Source organism: Battus philenor, unplaced genomic scaffold, assembly GCF_028537555.1.
Source record: "Battus philenor isolate CCGP_79_NKW_IND1 unplaced genomic scaffold, ilBatPhil1.0.hap1 SCAF_12, whole genome shotgun sequence".
Classification (NCBI taxonomy): domain Eukaryota; kingdom Metazoa; phylum Arthropoda; class Insecta; order Lepidoptera; family Papilionidae; genus Battus; species Battus philenor.
Genome location: NW_027181674.1, coordinates 6,757,004 through 6,777,227, shown reverse-complemented (window position 1 = coordinate 6,777,227; position 20,224 = coordinate 6,757,004). Strand labels below are relative to the sequence as shown.

The window sequence follows — 20,224 nt, the reverse complement described above, 5'->3', positions numbered from 1 at the left end:
CTTTTATGTGAAATGTGTAATATAGTGTAGACGTAAGTAATTTTAAAGAAAATTTGAATTAAAGGTATAATAGTTATTCAAGCAAGCTTTCGTATAAAGTGTCAGTGTCTTATATTTAAAGTTTATATATTTTTGTTTTATAACCTAAAGATTATTTAAAGGTTTTAATGTAATACACGCAATTACTCTATATAATACATATTAAAATACCATTAACTAAAGCATAGCACTGATACGAATACAGCTAATCTAATTTTTTTATTTTAGACGACCCTTTATTGGTTAATATCATATAGTCGGTTTGTATCTTGTTTTTATATCTTTAAATTTTATTACATAAACATAAGATATATAGTTTGATTAGGAATGACAAATTATAATAAGAAAAACGATAATGTAAATTGTCCTTTACTTAGGTACAACCAGTTTTTCTAATAATTTCCAATGAAGTCATTGCAAAAACCGGCTTCGATTTTGCGTACGACCTACTAAATAAAATTATTTATTCAATCGTATCAACTATCGACTTTATTTTCATAAGTCTTTAAATTTAATGTATTAATTGAGTAGAGATAAATGCACCACATATTTAGTATTTCAATTCGCAAAAAACAACTAGCAGAGAATTAGAATATTTAAACATCGGTAACTAATGGCGATTTGCATAACGCCGCAAATGACATTTAAACTATGTACTAAACAGAATTGACATATTTCGATTCAAAATATCTAAATATATATAAAATTATTATACCAAAGAAATTTATAATAATATGTTTTATATACATGTATTTTTGAGGGTTTTGTATTTAAAATCTCCTATACTATCACTAATAACAACCACAACCATTTACTTAGTAAACTTCCATTTTAGGTTACGGGAGGAAATCTGCAAATTTCAAAAAGATTCAGACTTTCACATTTCCTTACTTTGGCCTCTGAGAGGATTTCTACCTATTATAAATATCGTAGTGCACAAAATTTTTAAGCTTTGGCTTACGGGTAAAGGTATCGGGGAACTAAGATGTGTAAGTATAAGGTTTAGGCAAATTTTTACTTGGGATCAGAAGAAAAGATTTTTTCTCCTCCATGAATGTGTGAGCGTCTCACACACATACACTAAAATTTTACGATACGATTAGTTGAAAATGTTTATCCTGCCAAACGAATCATACAAATGTATCCTTGGCCTATAAATATCATCAGCTGCAGGGCATAGTACGACTTGTGCATCGTAATAAACCGCCCAGATGGTAAACGTCTGACGGTTTATTAAACATTTAAAACAAAAACTCAACTCTACGATAATTGAAACAATAATTTTGTCTAACAACCTTCTAGGTGATACTTCTGTATTTTTCTTTTATTAGCATTGACGTTAAAATAACACTTTCCTTCTAAAAGATTTTGTGAAAATGTAACTTAGAGAACATAAAAAAGGCTATTTGATCTAAAAATTTGATAAATTATGAGTGATACGTTGATATAGGATATTATCGAGGTTAGATAAATTGAATAGGTAATTATCGAGGTTTAAAAATTACCCCAGAAAGTACATTGTGAATTTGCTCTACTTCTTTTAGGTGCCATTTAGTTTTATTAAAAATTGCAGTATACTTAATGATAATAAATGTGGTTCAACTATCCTATAAAATAGTATAGTTGAACTGTGCTAAAGAAAAAAGAAACCGTTTTTGTTTTTTCCATAAACATTATTAATAAAAGTCTTAACATTGAATATTATCCATATAAGTACATAAAACTGTAGTAGTTGTTGATAAAAGGAACGCACGATTTCGTATTTTAAGTAGGACACTACGTACGTCCATTATAGTAATTTCATTATAGCGGGTTAAATTGAATGAAAATACTATTAAAGAAAGTGTAGTAATTACTTTACGTAAATATTCATTATCAATACTTCATTAAAATTATAATAAAAATAGAAAAAAAAAACAGTATATCCTTTCCATACATTTTTAATTTCGTTATTAAAATTTAAATGTTTTATCTTATTACTCGTTTTGTCTTAATTATTGTTTTTATTTCATAAGTCTGATTATAATCAAAAATTAAAACTCTGTTAAAATGATGGTTAAAATTGTTCTTATTAAAACTTTTTACGTAGTTTTATTATTATTATATATTGTATTAGTCATTATGCATTTTTTTTCACATAAGACTTAATTTTCAAGTAATAGACTATACATTTGCGTTACAAATCAATTGAATCAGGATATAACGAAGAAACTCAAGAGCGAATATGTATGCCTTGAATAAGTGGGAACTAGACTGGGTTAGATTTATAGCAATGAGTAATATCGGACATAATTCATAGTAAGTAATCGATTTGTACGATTTATATATACACTTGTAAATACATTCATCATCATCATCTCAGCCGTAGGACTTCCGCGTCTTTCGATGATCTTAATTATTTTATATTTAATTATGTTCCCGTGTTTGGGGCAGGGACTTTGCATTATGGGATAAATCTTTTTTTTAAATGCATTATTTTTATTCATCATTCTTCTTTCATGCTTCTTAATTTTTTCTATACTTTGCTTTCGTCCTTCACAATTTCTTACTTCCCTTCTATCTCATGTTTTCTTTTATACATCGCCTTCTTGCCCTCGTTCTCATTTCTTAATCACAGATTATTACAGTGTCACAGTTTATTTTACTCGAAAATGACCTTAATAAGATTTTCTGTCCCCCTTATGTGTGGACGTACTGAGTTTACAGGTCCATGGTCTTTACTCCAAAATGTGAAGGCTCCAGTAGCCATTACTTCTAAGTGTTATGTGGCTTGCCCATTGCCACTTCAACTTGCCAATACGCTGGTTCAGTTAGAATCGTTCGTATTAGACACTTCCGCATTCCAGATTTAATCGCGTAGAGAAAGTTTGGGTATAGCCCTCTTCATAGCTCTTTCCTCTCATTAGTTCCCTGCTAAAATACAATGTTAGAAACTGATTGAGCTATGGTTTTGCCTTTTTAGGCACTTTCGGTATGAGAAACCCGACTCGAGCAACAGTCCATGCAAAGGTCGTAATTTTACGGTAATTCAGACTAGGCCACCATGAAGGTTTCATTTAATCTTTCTAAGAGCTAATGGCCTCGAATAGAGTGAGCTCTCGTAAATCTCTTACGTAATTTTTGTAAAATAGTTACTATAAGTTTCATCAACGGAATGCCAACTGAAGCGTGAAGAAGCTGTGATTGATCCTCGGAAAAAGATCAGGAATGCCAAGCCAAATATTCATGGATTGACGGAACGGAGAGCCGATACTTCCTCCGTTTCGCCGTGCGAATACAACTCGGTACTACAGTTTCAGTAGCACTATAATCATTAAACGTCTACTGCTGGGATAAAGTGTTTTCCCAGACACCGTATAAAATACATTTGATAATATTTGCTTTGTCTATAATAAGGTTTATGTCTGACCTTTAAACATTATGCACATTTATCTGTTGAGATATAAGGCTAACGACTTTATTTGCCTAGGTTTCCTAGGTTAAGTGTCCATCACGCCAATAACTTGATTTGCCACGAAGTCTAAGAGGACAAGTATTATAATGCTTCTAAGGAAACCGTTTTCATATTGTATTTGGTGAATACAGTTAATAAGAGAAAATTCATAACTTATCTCACTAGCATAACTTATCTCACTAGTTAAAGGAAATGTGCTAAGGATGCTTTTACATTTATCATTCGCACTGTGAGGACGCGTTCTGTTGCACATATATTAATTGTACTTCTTAACCTCAGCGCGTTGAGTGTACTTTCTGACTGGTTACTATTTAAATTGTGAATAAGCAAACTTAGCGTGTTTTCCGGACATCGACGGGAAGTACATAATCAAGTAATAAAAAATCGGCAGGGACTCCATTTTTATACACAAAATGTTTCTTTTACATCTTTTAAAACATTAGTCATCCTTATATTTCTTTTTACTTATTGACGCGCACTATAATAATCTATCTTACTCACTTGTTTATAAAAGTGCGTTTGACATTGCGATGTTATTATATCGTTCGACAGTTCAATTACTGGATTAACATTATATTAATATGACGATAAAAAGGAAACGGATATTTTTGCAGCGGAAATTGTTATTTTGTATATCTACTATCAATGGAATGCTCCGTTCGCCTCGATTTGCTAAATTTAATTCATTTGCAACAGGCGTTGCTTATCAGTAAATAAACGACAACATATTTAACATTGTAAAATCATAATTAAAATAAATATTTTTTTTAAATTATGTATCAAGTTGACCAGCCGTGACGTTCAGTTCTTTAGCGTCCGTAAAGGCCTCTGATATGATACACAGGACTAAAGTAATGACAGAAAATTGGTCCAAGGCAATAGCGGATGTTCATCACAACATGGGTCAAGGTATAATTTCAAACTAATTTTGTTATAATGGCTAAAAATTAAAATAATGTCATTCATGATATAAAAAATAAGAAACAAGAAATTGTAGGTAATTTGAGGTTTTTATAATACTTCTGCCTATCTGCTTACGTCTGTTGTAGTGCGATGTCAACAAGTAATGTTTACGAAACAATGATGTTTAAAAATAGAAGAGAAATCGTTTCGTTGAAATTTTATTGAATTGATAATTTACCAGCGATTAACAAATTTCAAGGTGTGAACGCACTTTTTCCGCTGTTTTTTTTTCTTTTCGTGTTTTATTTAACAAATGTGAAATATTTTATACCAGGATGAAAAAAAAAATTAAAATTGTTATGAAAAATACGAGTACTAGTGTTGTGGAAAGTTGCAGCTTTAGAATATTATATTTAAGAATTCAGCAGTGTCCCTTGTGCGTGGCGATTATGGTATATCTTCCTATAAATATATCTTTAGGGAGGCCTACGTCTTGCAGTGAGCTTCATAGGCTGAAATGACTATGTTACTATTCACGGAGCGGAATCTAAATGTTTATATTATTTTGGATAGTAATATATATATATATATATATAAATAAGAATTTTGTAATGTTGATGTAGGTGGCTGCATGCTGGAGAAATTTTGTAAATAATTTGTATTTTAAGCATTTTGACTTTTTATGGTACTTGATAAGATGGATACAATTATTTGAAATACAGTTTTTGCTCTTTTTTTGCATTCAGCCAAATGGCTGACGAAAACTTGTGGCAGGCTACAGAAAGTAATAGTATAGTAATGTTGAAGTCACTAAGTAGTTTTGACTTTTACGATATGTGAAAAAAATAATAGGACAATACTAATTTATTTTTTTCATTCTAGAGTAATACTACACTACATTCGCTCATCCATTTAACAAGCGTGGCGCTTATGGTATATTCTACCGTCGATATCTTTCGCCTATGCCTTGCAGTGGACATCTATGGGCTAGAATGAAGAGGACGACGATGACGAATTATTTACTACTGGAAAGCTTATGTAAAACTTACGTATGGTTTAGCCATCTGTTTTACGGTATATGTCCCCGTTTATTTACACTAAAGCTTAAAACTCTAAGGTGGTGACATTAAGTGAATTGACTAATACTGCATAGTTTTCATAGATTTGGTAAATATTTCGTTATGTGGCAATTTATATTATAATGCGATTCAGTATGTAGTATATTCTTAATCACATAATAATTTTATACAGAGGCACAAAATTTAACTTTATGAAATAGTTACGTCGGTAATGATTTTTCAATATCCACTTTATTGTAAAAATGAAAATATTAGAATTATTGCGAAAATGCTTCTCGTGGCGATCTTTGAGGGAAGCCTATGCCTTGCAGTAGACGTCTGTCGGTTGATATAATGATGATGATGAGGCTAAGTGCCTTCACTAATGATGTCACGGTATTAGAGTTTCAAAGCTGAAATCAATTGAATTTGTTTAGATTTTTTTAATTGCCCTCACAGAGATAATTTAGTGGTGTTAATCGCACAAGGTTACAAATTTACAGAAAAATTTCGTGAATCTATCGATTGGTTAATTTTAGATTGCAATATAATCAATTTTCTGTCGATGTATGACATGTGACGAAACGTTCTGTTGAAACCACATGTCAGTGATATCAATGTCTGCTGGAAAGTAATGTTTTTGTATATTATTAACGTTATTTTTTTAAACAAAATTGATTAATGTTGAATCGAATCAGGTATGTGGATCGATTTCATATCACATGATTCGATTCGACGGACGACAGCCCAGTGGATTGGCAAGTTGAAAACGTAATGGGCTGGCCATATAGCGCGTAGACCACATGGCCGCTTGGCTTTTAAGGTCTTGGAATAGAGGTCATGGACCGGCAAGCATAACGTAAAACTTCTATTCACAGGATGCACAAAAAACCTTGTTAAGTCTGTCAAAAGACGCTGGGTAAAGGCTGCTTCCAACCGGTCCTATTGGAAATCTATAAGAGAGGTATATGTCCATCTGTGCACATCCTAGGGCTGAAATGATAATGAATCGTCTATACGTTTTTTAGATATGGTTAACTAGCTGTCATATAATTCTACTGTGTATGTATTATGCCGTATAAACTATTCTGGGGTGAGCCAAGAATCCGTTAACATTTAAAACTCACACTCCAAACAAACACAATAAACGAGTTCTTGGCACCGATGCTACCGATGATATTTGTTGAGTATAATCGTGACACATGGTTTCGGGAAGATGGAGCCACTTGTTATACATCTAACGAGTCCCTGTCGGGGTTTAAAAGAATGTATTAGATAAAGTAGATTTCCAGACGAGGCGACTTCCTGAGGCCCTCCCAAAAGCCCATTTCTATTCCTAGCAGATTTTTTTGGGGTTATTTAAAAAGTCAGGTTTATAATAATCCAAATACGCTAAGTCAATTTAAAAAAAAATCGACGACGAGATGTCGTCTATCTTGCGGTTTCTTTACTGACAAGTATTTGAATATTTCCGCACGCATTTAGATGATAGAAAACATGTTTATTTTATTTATTAAAATTTTCCAAAAAAATTTACACTAATTCATGGCACACCTGTATTATATAAAAGACATGTTTAGGCTTATTTTAGCGTAAAATTGTGTAATGAGAGGAAATTTGATAAGTAGACAAAAAAATTACAATTAGCCGTTATTAGTGTTACGCAAATAGGTTTAAGTTTACGCTTAAATAGATAAACTAATGATATTGGGTAACGTATTGGAAATTTAAATTGATATTGTACTATTGGAATTCATTATTGGATATGTTGAAAGTAGCTAGCAATGAACGTTTGAAGTAGAAACAACGGACACACGATTAAGGTGTGTTTAGTTCGGCGTTGATTCGTACAATTTTTTAGTATTACTTTGCGAAAATAATAAATTCAGATGCTTTTCTTTCCCGAATACGGCTTCCTACTTTGACAAATTATTACGAAACTAAGTTTCATTAAGTTATTACTAAGTTATAGATAGGTGCTTATTGTAGTAGATCTATTGCATTGTGAACATTTAGATTAATTGAAAGACAAATAAAATAAAAAACAAAATAAAGCTTAAAATCGCTTTACACTACTATAAATACATTTTAATGTATTATTGTTATCGATTGCAAGAGTTTAAAATTATTTTGCATTTACTGTAATTTTGTTTTATATCAAATGTTTGCAATATGTTAAAATGACACACATTGTATCAAAAACGCTTACGCATATGTAGGAGTACTTCGTGTGTACCGTCCAAAGTATTCTATTTCTAAATAGTTACGATTCTAATGTTTTCGATATTATGAGGCTATTGACTTTATTCATCATTAGTTGTTATGCAATCAGACCGGTTGTTAAGAATGTGGGTAGATATTGTGAGGGACCCGAAGGCAAACTGTATTTATAAAAAAGGGACCGTAATGGCATGAAAAAAGTTTACCTGGTATTAGATCCATTGTTACCCCAAGTACAGTAAAAAATTTATAAACTGTTGTTTAACAGCAAAGTTATCTACTCTATTAAGAAAGAATAAAGAAGAACTAGTAATAGTTTGCAGCAAACTTAGCTAATCTAGCGTAGTAAAAAAAGAAGGCTATGTCTTGCAGTGGAAGTTTTTACTTGCATGCATTCTTGTATTGTTATAACATAAATGACAATGTAAATTGTTGTAATTTGATTCTTCAAATAATCGTTCACAAGCGGTAAAACAGATCCACGTTCTTTGTTTACACGTTTCGTACAACACTTTAATCGCCCGTGAAACATTACATTGCGACTAAATTTCCGTGAACTGTGTTATCAATGCCCCTCTACACATACCGCAATATCACAATGTTTATTTATATTAAAATTTATATTTTATGACTGATTTATAACTGTTTTAATCAGAGCCAATAAACATTAAATAACTAGATTTTAATAGTTGTCATTTTTTACTTCTGTGTTATACTTATAAATATGAGATTCGCCACGATTTCACTGGAATTATAAGACATAGAGGCTTGTAATTTGGCAGGAATATAATGTTAGACAAGTAGAATTCAGTAGATATTTTACGAAATTCCACTAACAAGGGTTTGAGGAGGTGTTCATTAGGCTTGCAAATGGGATAGGGGCAGCTAGTTATTTTATGAATAATTTTAAGGTAAGTAAAACTCTACAGAGATCGCCAAGCACATGTCTATTGCACCTTTGCATCACTCGAACACGATCAATAAAACTCATCAAAACTGTCAAATGAATGCTCTCATTCCGCCAAATATCGAGCTACGTGGCATAGATAGAGCAGCGGTGGCATCAGAACCAACCGAGGCATGACCACGGCCACTCTGACAACAATGTACGACTGAGAAAAAGAAATGTAAAGGACATCTGAATAGGATTTATGGACTATTTCAAACATTATACATATTTTTTACATTATGTATAGATATTGTTTTAGAAGAACAAAGAACAATAAGAATAAAAAAAAAATTAACAGACACGGTCCTTGGACATGTCAAATGAGAAACGATTAATTACGTGTTGCAAAAACGACGACGGAACTATACAAAGTTGTGTCTATAATAATACACTCCGAAACGAAACCTTACAAACTCTATAGAAAATTCTAGGGTAACACAACTACAAAGAAATGTCACAAAATCGATATGTAACACATAAATATAATATATTCGTAATGTTTTATTTTAGTTGAATTAGTATAATTTTCGAAGAAAATGAACTCAAAAAACAAACTGGACGACACTTCTCTTAATTTTTTTATTCAACATTACATCAAATTATTGTTTTTAAAGATCTAGGAAAATATTAAAGAATTAAACGTACTATTCTATTAATAAATCATTCGATTCAACTCGGCCTAATATATTTAGTCATGTAAGAGGATAAACTCAAATTGTATAGGGACCGAAACTTTCCAGAACAATTCAGGAGTACAATCCATAAGTGTTTGCAAACGATCATTGTTATAAGACTCGATTTACTAAACATGAAAACGAGCCAAGTGAGAGAAACCAAAAGTGAACCGATAATATAAGAAGACTTCAGAAACTTATTAATGTAGGTGAATAATATAATAATTAAACGTATAATTTTGAAGAAATTTTTCCTTTGGACGAATGAATTATGATATTTGGTGATGACGGGGTAAAACTTGTACCAAGATATCGTTGCATAAAAAAGAATGAACCATTTGGGAGCTAGTCCACGATGCTACAGATCTTTAAAAGTAGGAATAATATCGTTTATAACCACCATGGTATAACCTTATTGCGTAATTAAGTTAAGTTTATAATAGACTCTATCAGATTATAATATAAGGCCATAATTCTCAACCACCAGTACTATATTAGCACTTGATGCAATTCTAATGTACAAACATCTGTTTTACCTAAGTCGTGCAACAGAACATATTCGTGACTTCATAAATAACGTGGTCATTGCGGGCCGTTTTCGTGATCTCATTCCTGTGTGTTCTTATGACAAACTTTTTTAATTGTAAAACTCATAATGTGTACAATCCGTTTAGTTTTTTTCTTTTCTACTAATAATGGACTTTCGAAACCACGTGACTTCAAAGAAAATTATAAGTCAAAGATCCCGATAGGGTTAGAACGCAAATAGCAATAACCAGATTAATAATTAAAAATGACATCCGGGTCATATTTACGATTTGATATGATTAAAGCAAAAATAGTTGTTTAAGATTGTTGCAAAGTCAAAAAAAGCTGTTTTAATCACATTTATAAGTACCTATTATGAGTTTCGCTGTAATTCGTTGTGGTAGACGTAAATCCCGCGATAAATACCTATACGGCCCCGTGTTTCAAAATGATTTTAGTTACAAGTAAGTTATAACAAACACAAAAAAACGGATTTCACTATCTTTATTAATGATGTTAAGATCTAATTGACTTGTGAAGGAATAAGACGTATGCATTTATATTGTAAAGTTGTTAACAAATAAAATACTTAAGTTTGAGTTTATTTAATAGATATTTCGTATATTTATTAAATTTATGGTTCGTTCCTTATGATTAATTTTCAAGAAAAGATTCGTTCAAGAACAATTTTTCCTTCATAGTACATAGCTTTTATTTAATTTACAAATGATAATGTTACTAGATGCGACATATTAAAATAGACAAGAATAATTAATGAATTAATAAAACATGTATTTATTACTAATTTTTAAAAAAAAAAACATTTGCCAGCGGAAATCTGTCAAGGTCATAATTTATGCTTAATGTCAATCAACGGAAGTCACTAATACTAACTGCGGCCTAAGATTTTGAAAAAAAAAAAGATAAAATCTAATTATTACTAACAAATGTAGATGTAAATTAATAAGACTACTGAGATTTCCAAACTGGAATATTTTATGTTACGATCTAAAATTTAGTAGCTAACACAACGAGAAAAAAGTAAAAATAAATAACAAATATAATACATACCAACTCTCAGTTTTTGAATGGAGAATGTGTTAATGCAGCATTTAATATTTGAGAATTCCAGCTGTACAGTGCAACGTGGCATCAAAGGCTTAACATTGTTGTTGCCCAAGTCCACCATGGCGTGATCTTCGACGACTCCTGGCGTCATTTTAACCACTGATCTAAACACTATCACCTAAACACGTTCGCTTTTTAGTATTAGTTTACGTTCTTTCTTGCAAGTTGCGTATATTTCTCTTCTCGCTTGCACTAATGTATGTAATACACAGACGATGCACTAGCTTTAGAGAATCTTCTAGAATTAATGATTCTTCATTTGCACGGGTAATCTGTGGACAAAGGGCATATATACGTTATAAATGTTTTAAAGGCCGCCGAGATGTTTGCTGTAATTGATAACCGTTATGACTTAACGAGTTCAAACGTTTTCTTTATTTAAATTAATGTTTGCAATATAGGCGGGGTTCTAGAATAATCAGTTTACGTTATTACGGATAAGGATTGTTATAAGTATGTTCATTAAAACATTATTAATTTTAATTATACATTTATTTATTATGAAATTCTAATTGTAAATAATAAAGTATGTGATTTATAGCACCGTGTATGCATAATGTATGTTGAAGTACAATGTCTTAAACATATGTTTTATTGTAAATAAAATAATAAAAGATATTTTAGTTCAGTAGTTCATGTACAAATTTTTAAAATTTGATAAACACGTCAAAAATTAAATTGTAACAAAAACATAAATAATTAAGTTTCTAAATCTAAAAATCGTGTCCGTCGAGATATCTTAACGTAATAAATAATTATTTGAATTTAGCACACGATTATATAAAAATTATGTGTATAAATTCTGTGCAAAAAATTTAAATATTCGGTTATTTTTGTTATTTTTTATACTTTTATTTTTTATATTAAAGTTTTTTGTTGTTTTTAATAATGCTATTTCACACTTTCATCGAAGAATAGTTGTTCTAGGTTCAAAATGCTACAGAAACCTCTGTACCGCGCATTAGATATGCGCGCGGCGTGGGAGCGGGGATAACAGTCGCTCTCTTTTGTCAACATTCGCTGCAGCGATACTCATGCTAGTTTTTTTTGGCCTTCGCCTCGTCGCCTTTTTCTTCGTGCGGTACAGCGGATCGGTAGCACTATATATAGTACATGTACTTCCGAAGCAAGTATGAATGTTTGGTTTATTAACAGTCGTTGTGACATTTAGTTAATAAACGCATAAAGTTTTAAAGACTAAATAATAGTGCAAGGTTATTAAACGGCCTTGTTAAAAATATTCTACGCAGGAAGGGCGCCTCGACACTGAACCCTTATCAATACTCTTATCGCTACAAAAACATCAAGTTTCCGTCAACAGTTATTTTACGCTCATTCGTAGTTTGGATATAGATGACCATAATAATGATAGTAACATATTTTAGTTAAAAAACCTTGGCGAATATAAAATAATTAAAGATGTTTTTAGTAACACCGATTGCGTAAATTGGGTTCAAGCATAGTTTTTATGCAAACATTTTATTTATTTAGATTCAGAAACCAGACGGATTTATTACTCAAGTCATGTTTTGCATCTAGAAATAATAATACTTTTTTCATATTTGCTTATAAATTTTCCTATGGATATTTATCTAGTTATTAATAATAATGTATTTATTCGAGACTGATCATTATGGCGATTATTTCTTGCAGTGGGCGTATATCGGCTGACAAAAAAAGCGTTTAGTCCTGATCAATTTAATTCTTGCGGTTAGATGTATATTCACGGGCAGCATTGTATGTTTTCACTAAGTTTGTATATTATTTTTGCATAATTATAAGTGTTAAAAAACAGCTACAGCATATGTCACAACTGTCATCGGCGCCAATCGTGTCCAATGGAAATTAACCAGACTTAATTTTAAAAAAAGGGGTGAATCACAACCGTGATACAATTATATAAGTTTAATAATTTTAAAGGGTTGAATTTTATTTCATGAGTAGGTCGAAGTAGGCGACGTAGGTTCGAAGAATTTTTTGTATGGATCGACAGCAGTTGGGGCTGAAAAATTTCTAGAGTAGCGATCAGTGTCAGCAAGTGAAAAGTTGGATGCGGGTAGCGCCAGACCAATCGTTGTAACTATCTTGTTGAGGCCTATGCCTTACCGGGGGCGTGTAACAGCGAACATGTTGACTAATTTGATGTTGAAAATTTTTATCAGTTTTAAATTTAATCATAGTTCAGAGGTATGCAAAAACAATGTTTATTTTGTTGATTGCTGTTATAAATCATACGGTAAATCAAACATGATTTAAACAAACGAACCGCGAATGTTGACTCATAAATATTGTAGGCATAATACAGCGTCGTGATATAATGTAGGCGCGAATGGTAATCCCCATCGAAATATTTTTTCCATTAATTAAAATATATTTAAACGGGAAAATATTCCTAAAAGTAAATACTTTTAACTAAATGACAAACACTGTTTACATTGGATTAGGTAAAAATAGTGGCACGGTTGTTAGGTACAAATCTTTTTTTTAAAAATTCAGTATACACTGACTAATAAAGTTAAAACTCTCTCAATCTTAAGCCTAAAAGAAACTCAAATGCTTATGAAATTTTAATTTATAATGCAATGTTATGCAATGCATAATGAAATGCGCGTTCCGTGAATCTGAACTGAATGGTAGAAGGTCAAAACAATTCGATAAAATGGTATCTTCATAAATCATATTCTCTTCTGTTTTAAAACAAACACTGTATAATAATATTGGTTACGTCACAAACGTGAATCATTATTACATCTAGAATTCATATAGAATAAAATTTACATTCGTTCGCAAAATCAAATCAATGATTATTTTTGTGGAATCTTGTAAGTTCGTTCTAAGAAATCAGAAAGAAATACCCTGCGTAATAAAGTGTAACACGAGAAAAAAAGTTACATGAATACGCGAAGTTTATATTTTATAAACTTAGAGACGGCGTGTGAAGCCCTCCCTCCCCCCAGATAGACTGACTACATAGTTAAGGTGGTGGTAAATCACTAGATTCAGGAACCGCTGGAAGCTGCATTATAGCGATCTTTGCAGGAAACCTATGCCGATGACGATGATGAAGATAATGAATGTATGTTAATATATGACACATACTATTTTTACTTTCAAATTACACTATTTTTTATAGTATTTTTACTATTTCCAAGTAATTCCTCATAAAATTACAACTAATAAGATTTATGTTAAAAGTAACATCATAATTTATTGTTAACTAACTTGAGTTAATGTCAGCTTGTTTATTATGAGGTTTTTGACACATGGGTACGAATGTTAACATTAATTATTATTGTACCCAGTTATTCATTGTTTATTTTCCTCACATTTATTAATTACATGTTTAAGTTCGCTGTATCGTATCATTAATTCAATAAATTTCTAATTCAATAACATTAAAAGTTTAATGATAATATTGCTACTCATAAATAACGGATAGAAATGGACTTGGAACGTAAGATACGTCACCACCAACACGAGATCTAGTAATATTAAATTGTTTTTCTTTAATCATAAATGACATTTAGTAAGTTACTGCACATTTTATAGTATAACGGCGTCCTTGTTTAAGCCCATCGACGTCCACTGCAAGGAATAGGTCACCCCCAAAGATATCTATGTTTATCACGCTTGGTAGTAGGGTTGGCGATCGCAGTGTTGTGTTATGCTACGTATATGTCTTTGCCGGCCATTCTTTGGAAACTAGTTTGTTAGCAGTGCATACTTATATAATTAATGCACAACGTGTGAATTATATATAATTGTATCCCGCGAATCGAATTTACGTTCTTCGATTGCAAAACTCAATACTTAGCTCTGAGCTGCCGCTGCTCACTTTTTACACTTGTGTTCATTATAACGACTTTTGTATTTTGTTAATATTACCGGTAAAAATATATTTTGATCCATTATGCTACTGATTATTTAAAAGTTTTTTTCTTCATACATCTAGACGTTGTAATTAGCAATGTCAACATAAATATCTCATGGAAGTTTAATTGCTATTAAGAAATTAAATATTAGTTTAACCGCACGCAACTGTTAGCAATTTGAATCAAATCACGGATGTGTAAGAACTTATTTGAATGTATCCGTTTCAAATTAAAACCTTAGAAATATATAGCAAAACAAATGTGTCATTCTAAAAATTTTGCTCCATAATCGATTACTATCTTTAATTGTTAACGATTTTTATAAGCAAAATCTTATTACATGCGATTTGCGATTATACTGTTCCACCGCATGAGAAAGAATTAAAAAAAAAGATTTCTAATTCTTTAACAATATTTATGGTTATCTTATTTGGAACTTATGTCGTACTTAACATTATTATGATAACTGTTTAGTGATTAGGTTACTATCTATTGTAATTGTGTTATTGTTGTGTGTATAGCAAACTTTTGAGTGTGGCCAAAAATTAAAATTTATATTAACGCAAATATAAACATTCAATTCATAGAATACTAAGACTCAAAAACACTGACTTTAGCAATACGTAAAATAACTTCCTGTCTGCGTGTTATTTCCTGTGACGCATTGTTATTCCCTGCATGTTCGAACAGAACCATGTTGATCGTAATAAGATCGCGTTATTTGATTCAAACATTGTTGCTACCTATTGTTATTTTTTAATAAGTATAACACGTGTCTTTTATTCTTTTTTATGAACAGCACGGCTGGTTGAATATATACCAACTTTGTTAAACAAAATATTTTATTAATCTGAATTAGATGTAAAAAATTGATAACTTCATTAATTGGAATAACGTCCTTTAAATGCGCGTGCCAAGAGTAATGATTAAGAGGAAGGAAAAAAAGTCTATTTCATAGAGTGAACAATATGCGTTATTCTCTACGTTATTGCTAGCTGGTTATGTTTAAAGAGAGGCCTTATCAGTGGAACGTAAATGATTGTTACTTAGGTAAAGTTTGCAGATTAATAACCTGAAATTTTTTTGTTAAAAATTAAAAAAATAACTGTGTATTAAATATATTTTATGAGATTTTATGTAGCGAGTTCAACATGGTGACCATCTGATAACAAGAGATGCGGCTCGACTATAGTAGTGTATACAAGGTTTTGTGATGCAAATATAAAGTCTTAATATCTATTGTTTAATTGTCTTAAGACAATGCTATTTTACAAAAATGTTTGTATGGTTAAGCCAAATTATTACAACTACACATTTCTCTATTACTCATATCTTATCTATAATAAAGAATATTGCAAACATAAAAAAAGCTATTTAAACTTTTAAATACGAGAATAAATTAATTGGTATCGTAAGACGCGTGGTATTTTCAAATTTTACAGACGCGGCACACTTTTGTTTAGATAGAAGAATAGGTCGGTGTCGGTAGAGCGTTAAGAAAGGCAACCATTTGATTGCAAGTCCGACTGTGGCCTGCGTATCGCGAACATTACAAAGGTTTAACTGCATTACAATTTTGTGTACATTGTAAAGTGTATCACGATATTCACGCAATTCCGAGTTCATCGTTTGTGTAAGTTTAATTCGCAAATCAAACGTGGAAGCTTTACAGTATCCATTATTATTAAATTGGTTATAATGGTCTAGTTAGTTATTTATTCGGCAAAATGGTAGCCTTACATGTTTTTATTCTCTAACTGGCTAAAAGAGCAGTGGTAGCCCAGTGGTAGAGGGTTGACACTAACAATTAAACGTCAATACGATACAATATTTAATAAGTCACGATTTGTGCATTAATTAAATAGGACTCCTAATGTTCACGAACAAGTTTCCAGAGGATGGACAGAGGGGTTCTCTGCGTATTATAATACCACACTGCGATCGCCTGCCTGGTTGCCAAACGTGGCATATCTCACGATAAGCCCGTACGCATATACCAGAACCGGCTATAAGGGAAAACTACTCTAATATTTTTAAATTTCATTATAACATTGTTTTAAATGTTTTTTTATTAATAATTTTATATAGGTATATTTTATCGCGTGCTTTACGACGTAAGAATAAAATTTTGTAAAAAAAATAATCTGTGAACTTAAAATTGGCACTGTTGTTTTATTCAAAATTAATAATAGCTTCTAGTGTACTTTGTATTGAATTTTTGTTAGTGGAAACTTAATTGATTCATATGTATAATATATAAATAATATGTATGAAACGAAAAAAAAGTAGAAGCACCTCTTATGTACGTTATTTCAAAAAAATTATATATGGAATTCTTACACAAATTTTATGAATGTAATAATTGGAAACCTATGCAGGTTCGTTGTTTTTATTCCTTAATTAAACTAAGACTGAATAAAGATTATTTGTATGTAGCGAATTTTTTTCACAATTAAAACTCCATTACATTATGGGGCGGAGGAGGCCACAGAAATTTTTTTTTATTCTAAAAATATTTGTGTTTTATTAATGAAAAATTAAGTTGAATGCTGAGTTCTAGTTTTTCTACACCTTGCAACTTTACAAAACTGAAAAATAAACACAAAACTATTTTGATTTATCCTCTATTAAATGTTTATTAATTTTCATATTGAGGTTTTTCTATCATTTATATTATATTTGTCATGAAGCATACTTTTTATAATTAACAGACTATCTTCCATTCAACTGATCTTATTAGCTTGAATTTCATTAAAGAATTTTACGAAAAGAATCTAGAAGTTTTCTTTCACTATATAATAAAATAAAATAATACGTAAAATATAAATCTAATGAAATACATTTAGAAGCTACATATATAGCGATTTCTGATTTTTACGTATAACTAAAAACAGGTCTGAAATGGAAAATAAATTTTATTATGTTAAAAACGTTAATAATGAATTATGCATGTACTTACATTATGAATTTTATAAGAATAATAACAAATTGGTTTGTTTTATATTATCTTAAGTATATGTAGAAATTTATTTTCTTTTTAACTTTTATTTTTTTTTCAACTAATTAAAGGATTAATTAATTTATAAAATTAGAATTTACATTATTATTAGTAGAGATCTTATTATTTTGATCTGAGAGGGATACAAGTAATTTTATTCATTATGTAAACAAAATATAAAATATCAGTATAAGGGATTTTTATTCACTTTTTAATAATTTTAACGAACATTCTTTTAATTTATAATGCAATGTAAATTAGTGTTATAAATAATTCTTAAATTTTAAAAGACGTGAAAAAAATATGTTACTTTTACATACTATTTCTAACACATACTTATTACATGAATAATATATCCAACACTGTACTATTGTTTACAATAATATTTTATTGCAATAAAAACTATCGTGAATATTTTACTTTTAAACTTATATTGTTTAAGTCCGTTATCAAAATAAATTTGCATAGACATTTAAAAGTGTGAATCAATAATATAATAATTTTTCATAAATTTTAAAGCACATTTTTAGTGATTCATTGAAAATTAAAGTTAAAAATCTGTATTAAATTTCAGTTGCTACTTACACAACTAGTTTGCAGGCCACTTAAATTATTTAACAAAGAAAATTTTGGAAATACACTTATAATAGTAAATAGATTTTTGTTTAAAATCATAAATTGTTATAACGCGCGATAATAATTCATATTTAAAAAACGCCGGTTATACAAATATAAATTACACGTCTTCACATCGTCCGCGTCCACACGCGACTGTCATGCAGCGGTTAGCCAACCGGTACTCTGCTATTGAACGCATTTTTATTAGTCTGCTATTGTATCCCTTGCTTAAAGCAAAATCAATTCTAAGGTTGTCATAAATTTTTCAATTATTGCCGAAAATAGCATAAGTAAAAGCTGTAAAAGCCAAAACGGCTAACAGCACGCATCAACATTAGAATATAACCAAAATAGCATAATATATCATGCATAATGATTCAACTGTAAATAACATAGCCAAAACTGCAGCTTTTAAATTAAGTGTTCAAAAGTATGTAAATGTAAGCTCGCTTTGTGAAAAGAAAAAAGTAGTTACTGATTAGCGTTTTCATATCGAGTGCTTTGTTTAACGTGGAAATAAAAGTAAATAATCATTACTAATAACAAACGTATAGATGCGTTTTGTATTATACGTTTTCGTACAAGATTGTGTTTAAAAGATTTTGTGTTGTATATGAAATAAATAAATAGCCTTTTTAATTCCTCGAAATATTTTATATTTCAAATAATGTTGCTTAAGTTAATTAATAAATTTGTTCATGGTATTGTTCAAAATACCGAAAATCCTTAAGACGAAGGTTTAGGACCATTCTGTGCTGTCATGGTGATAACCTACGAATCCGAGAAGTGGTCGCTCACGTTAGGACTTGCGCTCAAGGTTACCAAAAGAACAATGGCGACTATAGCCGAGCCGGTAGACGCGACTTGGATAAGCCCTCCATTAGGTGAGCTGACGACATAGGATGGTAGGAAGTCGCTGGATGCAGACAGCGCAAAATCGGTCATTGGGGTGAATTTCATACCCAATTGCCCTATATAAGTAACATTAGTATGAATATTTGGTCACAATGTTCAATTCTCTCAAAACAATTTGTTAATAATGATTTTACTCGTAAATATACAAAGCCTTAACGTCTTATATTATTTTCGTGGTCTTTTAGGGCGTACCTGGTCGAGATCCTTTCCTTTGGGCCGTTGCGCTAGATCATACCATGGAGCATCCACCCTAGCGATCTAAGAACGCTGCGGCCACCAAAAAAATATATGGCGGCCTCTGTCGAGGCTGTCGAGGGAGTCCTCGATCATTGCTGCCTAAAACGAGGTCTACGCTAAATGCGCGCTACCTTATCAAGCCTACAAAAATACGAAAAAAAATTAGGTCATTGAGATTTGACCTATAGCGAGAATAACCTTTTTGAATGCTAAAAAGTAAATTGTCTTTCAATAATTTTAATAACGTTCTAATTTAAATCGTTGTGTTAATGTTTTCGCATTAAATATTTGTGATTGAAATACTTCCTAAAGAAAAAAAAACACTCTTCGTCGAATATAAAAAGCAGTGTATTTCTACGTATCATATTGACGTCATTAAAGGGAAAATAACAAGATTTTTTTCATCTTTATGCATGAGGCGCCAAAATGAGTTTGCATTAATTATTCTAATCTTTACCGAGGAGTATTTTTACTTCACGAGTTTTATTCTAACAACAGATTGACCGCCTTCAGTTAAAAATAGCGATAAGATGTGACATGTGATTGATTTAAAGATGTTAGGCTCCTCAGTTCAAGTTCAAGATTTCTCAGCAACGCGGATAGGGCTATTGGTTTATTATTATTCGGGAGA

At 30.9% G+C, this 20,224-nt stretch overlaps 1 protein-coding gene across 1 annotated transcript in view; it reads right to left on the bottom strand.

Moving 5' to 3' along the window:
* Positions 1–18,573, bottom strand: part of LOC137932658 (ATP-binding cassette sub-family G member 1-like) — a 40,613-nt gene extending 22,040 nt beyond the window's left edge. The window contains exons 1-2 of the mRNA XM_068776286.1: positions 18,409–18,573; positions 10,897–11,225 (exon numbers count right to left, since the gene is read on the bottom strand). Of these exons, the coding sequence (XP_068632387.1) occupies positions 10,897–11,044 (148 nt within the window). The 5' untranslated portion in view covers positions 11,045–11,225; positions 18,409–18,573. The remainder of the gene's footprint in view (positions 1–10,896; positions 11,226–18,408) is intronic.
* Between the last annotated feature and the right edge of the window lie 1,651 nt (positions 18,574–20,224).